This window comes from Columba livia, chromosome 4 (genome assembly GCF_036013475.1).
Source record: "Columba livia isolate bColLiv1 breed racing homer chromosome 4, bColLiv1.pat.W.v2, whole genome shotgun sequence".
Classification (NCBI taxonomy): domain Eukaryota; kingdom Metazoa; phylum Chordata; class Aves; order Columbiformes; family Columbidae; genus Columba; species Columba livia.
In genome coordinates this window covers 49,742,183-49,754,826 of record NC_088605.1, presented here as the reverse complement: position 1 = coordinate 49,754,826, position 12,644 = coordinate 49,742,183, and the positions used below count along the sequence as shown (strand labels likewise).

The following is a 12,644-nucleotide window of genomic DNA, read 5'->3' as shown; positions in this document are numbered from 1 at the left end:
TTGTGATACAACAAGGGGTGATGGTTTTAAACTAAAGGAGGAGAGATTCAGACTGGAGATGAGGAAGAAATTTTTGACCCTGATGGTGATGAGACACTGGCCCAGGTTGCCTAGAGAGGTGGTGGATGCCCCATCCCTGGAGACATCCCAGGCCAGGCTGGATGGGGCTCTGAGCAACCTGATCTGGGCGAAGATGTCCCGGCTCATGGCAGGGGGTTGGACTAGATGAGCTTAGAAGGGCCCTTCCAGCCCAAACTGTTCTATGATTCTGTGATTCTAATGTCTTTAGAGCCCAAGATCAGGCTTTCTACCTCAGTCAATCCAGGCAGAGCCATCATGGGGACTTTCCTCTTGATTCTCCTATTGTGCGCATTAGCTCGTTGGGAGCATGGTAATGCACTGAAAGTTGTTTAAATTTTTATTGTAAAATATCATGCCGCACAAGCTCCTACTAGGCAGCCTTAGGTCACCTAATTGTGCTTATTTTTGGTCTAACTCTTTTCAAAAGCCCAGCTCCTACACCTCCCACCAACCCCCCATGGACCTCTCAGGATTCCTCTTAGCCCTATTTCTTGTTTTCAGATTACTAAAAACTGGACTGAAAACTGAACTCGCCCTTCATTCTTTGTCCATTTTGAAGATAGCAAGATAAATAAGTGTTGGTATACATAAAGGCTAAGCAGACAGATTTATTGAATTACCTCATAGCAAAAAGGAGTGTGTTTCATTGTAACTTTTTTTTTTTTTACCCTAGCAAGAATTTTTGTTGTTGTTTTTAATTATTGATGCCATGTTGAAAATGCTGCCTTGGCCATGAAATAGCGAGAGGGCACCACACACTGACCAGTTATATGCACCAGTAAATACTGTGCTCAAGGATCCTAATTTTTTACTATAATTTATTAGAAGTTAAGCTGTAGCAAAAGCAGACAAATGTTTTTTCTGAGCCTTCATAAATTCATATGCTTTAAATTAGAAATAAAATAGTCCATTTTATTAATGGCAAAAATGGTAGGCCATAATCATGTCTAATATTCACTGCAAATAGTACCAAATTTCTGCGTATTCACCACATATATTTTATTGCTGTAACTTGTGGCTCTCCCAAGCAGAATAATATTTTTACTCCGCTGAATATACCTGTGCAAGTTAAAGGTCTCACCTGTATTCCTTTAAAATGACAGTTCATTCCAGCTAGGTCCTTGCTTAATATCAATACTTATTCATTAAAAAATAAGTATGAAATGTAGTGTCATCCTTCTTAGTCCCAGGTTCGAACAGCAAGGAGCCACATCCTAAAACCTGTAAAGTGTTTTCTATTAATATTTGGGCTCAATTCGCTTCTTTGGAGCTTTTTGGGAGCATGCTTCAAAGTGCAATCTCTGCCAGTGCCTTTGTGTTGCACATGTGAGTGTATGTGTGTGTGACACACGCTTGAGATAATTATTTAAATCTTAAGAGGTTGGAAGTCACTCTTCCACATATGAGTGCACATACATATGCACACACACAGCGGTCTTGGGCTAATTACTTAAATGTAAAAATGCTAAAAGTCACGGCTTGGTTCTATTTTTTTTTCCTCTTCTTCTTTTTCTTTTTTTAAATAGCAGATGTTAAAATTTGCGCCAGAGTATAAAGTCTTGTTCCAAAGTATGGGTTCCTCGAGAAGTCTGACAACTCTTTCCCCTGCTCTTTGCTTGCTCTCCAAAGGGCTTGTGGTCAAATCCCACCTCTCCAGCTATTTTCAGGTGTCCCCCAACTCGGAGCAGAGCAAACAAGTGTGCCAGTTTATTGTTTGGTTTTGTGGAAATGTGATTTTAATAGGCATTTTCTCCAACATCCAGTTGGAGACACTTAAGAACAAGAGGCAGCTGATACAAAACCTTTCCTTCTGGGTTTCTCAGTAACTAACAAGAAGCGGTGTTTTACCTACCAAAGTGTTATTAAAGGAAACCCAACCATGGCAGCCAGTGTCAGTGATGTGCCTTGCAAGCCAATGAGAAATATGGTAGATACTCCAAGTTATGAGATAACTGCCAAGGCTTATTGCAGAGCAAAGAGCTTTGCGAAAAAATGTTTTCTCTGAAGAGCGTCAGATTTCACTCACTTCTCACAGCACAGACATGCCTTGGCAATCACAATTAGCCTCATTTGGGCCTGTGGAATCCATTATTTTATAGCTTGTCTCCTACCTGGCAAGATGACAAACAGTTTATGCTTCTTTGGAGAGAAATCTGACTGAAAGACACAGAGCTTTAATTCAGCGTTCCCCAACCTAAGCCATTTCCCCTTCCCCTTTGTTGCTCAAGGCAAAGACACCTCATGTTGGCCTTGGCGGCTCTGTCAGGCTCTTGACATCTCAAATTTATCTCACGCCTGGATGAGGACAAATCTTTAATGAACTTCAGGCTTTTGTTCCTTTTTGAGTCAGGCAAGAAGGGTTTACAATTCATCTGGCAAGGAAGATCTAAGGAGCTATATGTAAATAATAATTATTCTTAATTAGCTATGTTTGCCTTGTTGCCAAGTGATCTTCCTGTGCGTTCGACATCCCAGGAGGAGGAAGAAGTGGGGTGGCTATCTGGATCTGTTTGATCACACAATGGTTTGGGTTGGAAGGGACCTTCAAAGCTCATCCAGTCCAACCCCCCTGCCATGAGCAGGAACAACTTCACCCAGATCAGGTTGCTCAGAGCCCCATCCAGCCTGGCCTGGGATGTCTCCAGGGATGGGGCATCCACCTCCTCTCTGGGCAACCTGGGCCAGTGTCTCACCACCCTCAGGGTCAAAAATTTCTTTTTTTTCTTTTTTTTTACTATAATAGAATGATGTCCAGGTGGCTGATTCTGCTGCAATTTAATGGCAGCTCACTCGTCTGCTGTTGTGCTAGAAACAATAAGAGGCCACTTGGCAACGAAAGTTTGACTGAGTAACTTGTAGCCATAACTGAATTTCACACAGCACTTTTATGATCTTCTCTCCGCCTCCCCCCGCTTGCACTATTTCATCTTGCTGCTTCTTCTTAATTGCCAAATTTAAAAGGAAAATCCTGGTGCACAACAAGAAAGCTGCAGCAAAGTTTTTTCTGGGTTTTTTATAAAGGGGTGACAACAGGGAGATGTGTGACTGGCCATAGGGTGACAGTCATCTATATGTATCATATAACAATACCTGCTGCTTCTTTTAATTTATTTTTCTTTTCCAATGCTGTATATTTCAGGACTCATTAAACCTTAAGTGAATAACCTTTACTCAAGAAAAAAAAAAATTACCTCTTGGATAATGCATTTAGAAGAGCACCACCATCACGTTTGGTATCTGCTGAAGCTGATGAAGCATCTGTGACTTCAAGGCAGCCAGTTGCTGTGACTGCCACCTGAAATAATAGCGAAAGGGGCAAAGAAATAATAGAAATTATTCAGGGAATTTAGGGATATCCAAATGTTTGCAAAATGATTGATCTGTGCTCTGCACAACAGCATCAGCTCTTGCAGGGCCAGGCATGTAGCAGGATTGTTTTGTTTTGTTTTGTTTTTTATTCTCCCTTTAACAAAATATTTAAAGGATTTTTTTTTCCTATGCTTTGGTACCTAAAACAAGAAAATGAAATCATAATACTTAAGCTCCCAGAAAATTGACCTCAAGGGGCCAGTGCCATGGAAAATAATTTGTTATTTTTTGGGTTTGAGGGAGAGTCCATGTGAGGGCTTGGAGCTCTGGTGCCTGTCACTCATTTTACAAAAGGCTAACAAAATATGGCTTTCTCCCAAAAAAAAGCCTGAAATTTGATCTATAACACACAAGGCAATTTTGTAGGAAACAGTAACTTTTTCTCATCTCGTGGAAAACCTCTAGTGGACAAGAGTTAATGTATATTAATGGTTTCCTGGGTCCTGATGGCTGTAAGTTACACTGACGGGTGTTTTAACATTAGTAATCCTTAGTATTATTTTAGCAAACATCTATAAAATTTAGTTATTATGTATTAAAAAGCAGATTGAAAGCACTGACATTTATGGAAGCTCACATTAACAGTTTGAAAGGTTTCACAAATTTATCAGATGAATAGAAATCTAAGGAAAAAAAATCCACTTAGGAAAAACTACAGCTTTGATTTCTGCAAATCTATAGATACCATATTTAAGGATCTAATTTAGGTTGTGGTTTCTGAAAGCGTTTATGGATTAACATTTCTAATCTCCATACTTCACAGAGAAATTAATTAGGAGGGGATAATTTTGGGAACATGTTACATGAAGCCATTGTGATGCAGGCTACTTGTAGAGCACCTTCGTTTGCTGAAGCCTGGGTATTATAAGAAAAATGTAATTTGGAAACAGAGCAAGTGAAATTACTCCTCCCTGTTATTAAATAAAGGATTAGCACTTCATTTGCTGTAAAAGGCAAGCATTTCTCCTGTGCAATAAATTAAGATTTTTTTTTTTCCACAGCATTATGGGGAGGAGAATAATGTGTGTGCACAGGTACCTGCATTCAAGAAGAGTGCTCTGTTAACCGAAACCTTAAATTTTCTTGGAAATATAAATAATGGTACAAGCTAAGTGGGCCCCACCATTGCAATCAGTTAAACCTAAACAAGCTTTAAAACTTAGCTTGCAGTGTAATTTTGGTCTGGGGGAGAACTGGCAGAGAAGAGGCTCGAAGTTGTGTGTGATTCTTTCATGACAGAAATCAGTAGCTGTGAGGGAGCTAATTGCTAAGAATAATTTCTTCATTCCTCTGGCTGGAGAATGAAAGTCTGAACCCTCTATACTCAAGTTGCTCTTGGACTGCAAAGCCAGGTGAGGTTAATGGGGTCTGTTCCCCATTTATGATAAATGTGTGTATGTGCTTCTTGCTGGTACCTGTGACAATGTCCCTAGTAAAGCAGTGGAAGGGCATAAAGCTCAATTTATTTATTGTACCTTTCCAAAGGAAGTTGATACTGTTCTAGCTCTGAAAAGAAGGGGGAATGATTTCTAGAAAACCTGTTACGTAGAGGGTTAAAACTAAATTTAAAATAATGGTAAAATGGTATGAGGTTGCAAAAATGGGAAGGCAGCAACAAAATGTATTGAATTTGCAAAATAATATTGGAACACTTAATTCTTCCATTTTCTCTGCTTGCTCCTGAGCCAAGACCCAAAGGGGCCTCCCCTGTTGTGTGTTAAAACTTCTCACATTAAAAACTTGTAAAACAAGTGGTTGGCTGGGGCTAATGGCACTGGAGCTACACTCTGGCTTGGACAGCTTCATGCAGATGTTGGGGACAGAAATGGATCCCCGTGTCTTCTGTAATGAGGACAGTTGCAATGAAGGGCCTGAGCCCAAAGGCCACCATATTGCTGTTATTCTTCCTTTGCCTAGAGGCAGAATGTCATCCGACCTTCTGCTGGCTCCAGCAGAAGCTTCTCTATTCCTGCTTTACAGTATTGCACAGTTTGAGCACATTACAAAAGCTTTTGCTCATTTAGGTATGCGAATTACTACCTTCTGCATTGCCAGTGTACCCTCAGCCGGAAGAATCAGTGTGAAGCCACACATCTGGGGATCTGTCGTCTTGCTTTTGCCAGGGATATTTAATCTTTTTCTGAACACCTTACTTAACTGTGGCCAGCCACAGCCTGGGATGGGGTGAGCTGTTGCTGCGTGGATGTCTCCAAATGCTGGATCCGGTGCCTTTTCATCTTGCAGGCAAAACCAGGTCCTTGTGCTGAAATGTGTCATCTCTGTTCTAGTGAAAACATTTGTCTTTAACCTCAACCTGTTAGAAGGTAGAAAGGAACCTGAATCAAAGCCCAGGTAAAAAAAAAAAAAAAAAAAGAAAAAGAAAATTGAAAACATTCACTATGGGAGCTGCAGAAAGCACAGATCCACATGTCCGGCCAATGCATTTGCAGTTTTACCCTGCAATTGTTCTTCTGTTAAACATGCACTTGCCCATCCAAATTAGCGAGACTTTTGAACACGAAGGGGTTTGCAGTCCCAGTGCTGAGGGACGGTCGTTTGGCAAGTGTCTGGGGCTGGAAGGGGCTGCAGTGAACTCCAGGCAAGCAAAACCAAAGCATGCGTGCATACCTTTGCATTCCTGTCTGGCTTCTCTGAACAGAGACCTCTCAGCTGTCAAAACCATAACCATTTTGCTGGCAAGTCCTTGTTTCTCTCTTGGTGATATATTATGGGACCTGTCTTCTCCTACAGCTTCGGGCAAGAGGCCCCACAGAACCAACAAAGTCACAGGCTGGGTGTGCCGAAGGTGTTTGCAGTGCTGGAAGGAGAAGGGGTCAGTGCCTTGACCACAAAGTGTGTTGGGATGAGGGTCCCCAAAGCCAATGGCAGGAGGTGATTTGCTACAATAACAGGTCCTGAGTGATTGCCAATTAATAAGTGCATTGCGTTGATTTCTCGCTGCAAGAGGCTTTGTCCGCAGGGACGCAGCATTATTATGCTTGGTGAATAATTCACAGAAAAATATCCATTGAGTTGTGGGGTTGGGCTTTTTAAATAGCACTTAGATATTTTTAACTCATTAACACTGAAGTCTTCAGGCTCTTATAAATCATGCAACTATTACAATATTTAAAACGTTTTTTTCCCAAGTCCTACTTGTTTCTTTGAGACATAGGACAGGACTTTGCAAACGTCCACCGATGTGCTTCATTTGACACTCCTAAGTTCTCTGTTCTTGTCACAAGGGACTATTCTTCTGCTTAAAGCAGGAATCTCTGTCTAACAGGATTTGGGTGAAATATGTGAAGATATTTGTTTTATAGGAGCTTGTATTCCATACATAAATCTGGATCAGTCATATTTCAGTGTATGGGTATTTCATTTTACTCTATGAAACTAGTTCAAGGCTGCTGCTGCTGAGATATATCTGAAGTGTTGGTTTCGTTGGTGTTTATTTCTTTCTCCTTAAAGATTTTTGTAAAGTTAAAATTTATCTGTATTTTGTTCAGCTTGTCTCCAGTGTATATCAGAGGAAGGATTTTATATATATATATATAAAATGTTCACATACTATAGTAGTAACTGAAGTAAATTAATAAAGCTTCTTTTTCGTATGAAAGAGGTAAAGAAAAGTACCTGGCCAATACAGTACCATTAATCTATTCTCTTTTCTCCTTTCTCTCTTTACCTCTCTCTCTCTACAATAGAAGTGGAACAAAAAGGTAATTAAATACCTTTCAAATTATATATATCCTTTCAAATTATATATATATAACTTATGTATAGGCTAAGTTATTTAACAGTTTAACGTTTTAGTTGAAATACTTTGTCATTAATTCTCACTACTTTTTTGTTAAAGTTTATTTAGTATCTCTGCTGCTCAACTTCACCAGATAACTCATTTTTTCTGAAGTTTTTACCAATGCCACTTTTTACATGACATTTCTATTCAAAGGTTTAGATAACTCACTCTTCTTGTGCCCCAAAGAATTTGGCAAGTGTACACACATATGTACGTGCATAAGTGTATCTAATTATGCCGTAAAAGCCTCTTGGAAACGACACCCCTTTATCAGCATCTCGGGGTGGTTGCTCAGAGTCCAGTAAGCAATAGACTTTTACACCAGCTGCTAAATCTGGTTTTCCTCCTGTCTCGCTCTCCAGAGGATATTTCCAATTCCTGCATTTACACAAATAATCAGAGTGTGAGCCCTGGGATCAGCAGCAGGTGCTGGGAATCCTCTTCGCCGCTGCCATCCCACCCTCATGGTCATGGTGCTCCCCACCGAGACCAACCTGGCAAATAAATCACACTATTCCCAGCTCAGGAGGGCCAAGTGAGCAGGTTTTGCTCCGCAGCATCCCTCCATTTGCCTCCCCATCCAGCTGGCCGGGCCCTTGGCACTGGTGTTCCCAGGCATGTCCCAGCCCCTCTCAGTCACCTCGAAGTCTGAGCAGCAAAGCTCCCTGGTTAGTCTCACCACTCCTCTGTGCTGCTCTCATGTAACAATCAAAGGTATATGTTTTTAAGTTTGAATTTACTACTATATTTAACAGGACATTTTTTTAACTGATTAAAATCTATACCTTGGGTTCCTCTCCAGTGAACTTGATTGTTTTCCTTCTTTCCTTTCTTCCTTCCTTTTCCTTTCAGCATCCATATGTCATTTGTTGTTAATTGTGTGGACTGCATGTTCTGTGTGTCCTGTAGCAGCTTCGAAAGCCTCATTTCTAGTTATACTACGAGTGTGTACGTGGATGTTCCCCCCCGGCCCTGGCTCCCTTTGCTTTAAACACTCTGCAGAGTTGCTGAGGGATTCGCCTCTGCTTTGCTATTGGTACCTTTTAAATATTTAATATCACTTGGGCTGTAAGGTTGGGAATTTCTTTCTCTTATTTCCATTTCTAGGCCACTCTTCTGTGGGCTGTTCAAATAAATATGCGGATCAGTTCCCCGGGAGTTTACCCCTTCACCTAGTAGGTACAGATACACGGCAAAATATAATCTGGAAATACAAACCCAGAAATCCTTTGGGGGCACATATTCGTTGCAAAGTTTCTAAAGGCGAGTGGTCCAAGTAAGTACACCTGTAAAAATAGATTTCAAAAGCAATAAGAAAATGAGTTGCAGTTGATAGAAAAAAGGCAGGAAAAAAAATACATCGATTTCGTGGAGCAGATCTTGTTCTAGAGATGAGGCCGGGGGAAGGCTGGTCTCCACAACAAGGCATTGCTCATGGGCTTCCTCTGGTCTCAAATGTCTTCTACTGCAGAACTAGAAACTGTTGAGATCTTTGGGCCAACCACTCGCAGACTGCCATTAACTTTGTGCTTTCTGTTTTAAATTCTTTTCCCCTCTGACAGTTTTTCTTTGCCCTGGATTGCTGAAAGGAGTATACCAGAGCGAACATTTATTCGAATCAGACCACCAGTCGGGTGCCTGGTGCAAGGACCCTCTGCAGGCGTCTGACAAGATCTACTACATGCCCTGGACACCGTACCGGACAGACACGTTGACAGAATACTCCTCCAAGGATGACTTCATCGCCGGGAGGCCAACTACCACCTACAAACTCCCACATCGGGTGGACGGCACAGGCTTTGTGGTGTACGATGGGGCATTGTTCTTCAACAAGGAGCGCACTAGGAACATAGTCAAGTTTGACTTGCGGACCAGGATAAAGAGCGGGGAGGCCATCATCGCGAATGCAAACTACCACGACACTTCTCCATACCGCTGGGGAGGCAAATCTGATATTGACCTGGCTGTGGATGAGAATGGGCTGTGGGTAATCTATGCAACAGAACAAAATAATGGCAAAATAGTCATTAGCCAATTAAACCCTTACACATTAAGGATTGAAGGGACATGGGATACCGCCTATGACAAGAGGTCGGCTTCGAACGCCTTCATGATCTGTGGGATTTTATATGTGGTGAAGTCTGTGTATGAAGATGATGACAACGAAGCCACAGGGAATAAAATAGACTATATCTATAATACTGACCAAAGCAAAGATAGCATGGTGGATGTGCCCTTTCCAAACTCCTACCAGTACATTGCTGCTGTGGATTATAATCCTCGGGACAACCTCCTGTACGTATGGAACAACTATCACGTTGTGAAGTATTCCTTGGACTTTGGACCACTGGACAGCAGAGCAGGTAAGGGGTTTAATACCGAGCCAAAATCTGAGTTGGGCTTTCTGTTTTTTTTGCAAATAGGGTGTAAAATTGAAGTCTGTTCCTGTCTTACTGAAATGCCTTTGGCATACTTTGGAATACTTTTCATATCTTAGTTTGAAACAAAATAGAGAGAGGACTGTGCTACCTATAACTAACCTGGAACAGTCTCCAAATGTCCATGTTCTTGTTCCCTTTACAGGGACAGCAACATTCTTTTATTCTTAATTTAATTTTCCTCTATACTTCTGATCATCTTCCCTTCTACAGGATTTTTGGCAATGTGCTTAAGTTTACCCACTTCTTCATTGTTTTGCAAGTATGATGTTCACAGTTGCCATTTGATTAGCAACATGGCTGAGCCTGGATTATGGTCAAACTCATTTGATGGTGCAGGAGTTTCCAGATAGCATTTGCTCAACCATTTTCAAATTATTACTGCTGTACATGATGTTGTCATAGTTATCGGGTGTTTCCTGTGGTGGATGGTGTGCTTCAGAAAGGCTGCAAAAGTAAGAGGAAAGGCAGAATTAATATAAACTGTATAGTAAGATATTTGTTTAGTAACGTTGTTGTTTCCAAAACATTGTTTTTTGTTAATAAGACAGACTTGGAAAGGAAGAGCGGGTTCAGGGCTTCAGATTGCAAAAGAGAAATAGAGATTTTTGTTGCTGAGCTTTTTTTTTTTTTTTTTTTTAATTTATCTTCCTGTGTGCAGCCAGTTATCCATCTAAAAAAAGTCCCGAAAGAATCTGAGGATATGAAAATCTGTGGAGGGCTGGAATAAAAGTAGTACAATGGCAGTCAATTTCCCACTTTAATACAAAAATGTAAGGAAAAGGAGAAGGAAATCTTGAAGAGGCAGAGGACATTTTCAGTGACGTTGACCTCTGCAAGATCTCAGATGAGCAAAAAATGAAGTAATACTTTTCATTCTCCTGACTTAATGATGAATGTGTACTTTCGGAGCGGTGGAGGGAAGCAGAGCAATTTGTAAGTTATTGGTTATGCCCAAGGAGTGAGAATCAATTGCATCCCTTCTATTGCACAGGGTTTTTCTCTGCTTTTCAGTGAATCATTTCCAGGTATCACAGTGCATTCTCTGCTTCCGCTTTTTCACATGGTGACCGTTGGCATCTTTAATTAAAAAAGCCATAATCAGTGAAAAAAACAAATGTAGTACTTTTGTATTAAAAAAAATAACAGTTCAAGCTGGTGAGACTGGGAGAGCCGGTGAGAACCTTGCAGAGGACTCCGTTACAACACAGGAAGCAGTGAAGACACAGAATATTTTTATTTGGTTATTTAGTTATTTAATTTTTACAAAGAGTGGATCGTGGATGTGTTTTTCCCCTCTTCCCAAATCACCAGTGGTTTTCAGTGTAGAGCAAGGAGACGTTACCTTAGGGTTACAGTTTGAGTAGCAAAATACGTAAATAATATCTACTTAATTAGAAAATAAAAGATAGTAAAATTGATGGTTCGAACAAATTGGTTGTTATAAAACAATTAAGGTTGGAGTTTAAGGAGCAGAGCTGTTAAAACCAAAAATTGCTCTTAACAAGGAAGTTATATATTTGGGTACCTAAATAGCCAGTGACATATTTGAAATCTCTGGTATGCTACATTCTAAGGCTATTTAAAATTAGGAAAAAGAAAAAAAAAACAAACCACCAGGTGCTGGAGGCTCCAGTTCACTTAGTCAAACATTTAAACATTTTCAGTCTTTTCCCAAACCACCCAGGGAAAACAGGAGGAGGCAGAAGTCTCTTAGCTTATAGGAAAGGCAAGGATCATATAATCTAAAGCGATTAAACATTTTCTGGAGTTTTAATTAAAGGTCTGTTTGTACACGTAGGTTTGGTACATATTTGAGATCCCCACTGTCCCAGAGTTTCTCTCACCCACTGTTTGAAAAAATGGGCTTTTACTTCTCGGTGTAAATGAGTGGCAAATAAATCCTGGAGTTTCTGTGCTCAGCTGGAGGTACCAGGGAAGGCAAAATACACTGAAGTGAGGCACAAGGCTCCGTTCCGCTGATCCAGAAGCAATTGAATTAAAAGCAGTTGTTCATTTTTCTCAAAAATGGGAAAAGCTGTGTTTTTAAGGATTTGCCCCACTCAGTGATTTTTTTCCTTTTGTCTCGGGTTGTTTTCAGTTGTCCCAACAGCAGTTTTGAAAGCGAACGCTCCTCAGTGCCTGCAAATCCCAGGAAGCCAGTAATTAATTTCTGCCTTCAAGCATTGAACTTGAAGACACCAAAAGCCTTTGAAGCATTTTTTTTTTCTTTGAGCTGTTTGGCCTCTGAATGAGTTTTTTGGAGGATGCTACTCCATAAGCGCTCCTGTGTTTTGGGGTTATTTTCTTTGTAGCTGCTTTTGAGTTTGCTAATTTGAAGTGATAGCTCTGCAACTCTAGCAGTGTTTTTCCATCCATCAAAAGCAGAGTAGTGTTCAGGTTATTGTTTTTCATATGTGCCTCACCAGGCATGCACAGAGAGGTAAACCAAAGGCTGCACAATTTTCCGCAACCTAATCAATGTTTAATATTCACCAGAGTGTGCCATTTTAATCATCACCCACTTGTGATACAGTCTGTGTAAACAAATTCAAGCAAATATCAACAAATCCTCTTCTCCAAAAAGTCAGAGTGTTCCCATCCTGCTTCCCAGGGCGGTGTCACATACAAACACGTTGCCTGGCTTTGCTTCTCGGCATCCGCCTGGGCAGTCACAGCTCCTGTTTAATAGGTGTATGAAATTAATAAATAAATATGCCCAATACCTAAGGAGGACAGTTATATGATACAGGGACTTCTAATTGTGCTGCAGTGGCTTCCAGATATTGCATATTAACACCATGAACTCCCAGGTGGGTAATGAAATGTGATATGAAGCTTCCGTCCATATCCATAATGTTTTAGAAACCTCAGAGGGTGCATGTCAAACTTTTATCCTCCGCATCGATGTTAAGTATTGCAGGGTGATCTCCTGACATGAGATTGCAACCATT

General features: G+C 40.7%; 1 protein-coding gene across 50 annotated transcripts in view; it reads left to right on the top strand.

Moving 5' to 3' along the window:
* Positions 1-12,644, top strand: part of ADGRL3 (adhesion G protein-coupled receptor L3) — a 385,183-nt gene that overhangs the window by 252,793 nt on the left and 119,746 nt on the right. For 35 of the 50 annotated variants that reach the window (XR_010472325.1, XR_010472327.1, XR_010472324.1 and 32 more), the window contains 2 exons: positions 7,158-7,172; positions 8,815-9,615. Coding sequence is in view for 46 of the 50 variants with exons in the window: in XM_065061628.1 (XP_064917700.1) it covers positions 7,158-7,172; positions 8,815-9,615 (816 nt within the window). In the remaining 4 variants the exon portion in view is untranslated. The remainder of the gene's footprint in view (positions 1-7,157; positions 7,173-8,814; positions 9,616-12,644) is intronic. The other 15 variants (XM_065061609.1, XM_065061594.1, XM_065061604.1 and 12 more) reach the window with 1 other exon arrangement.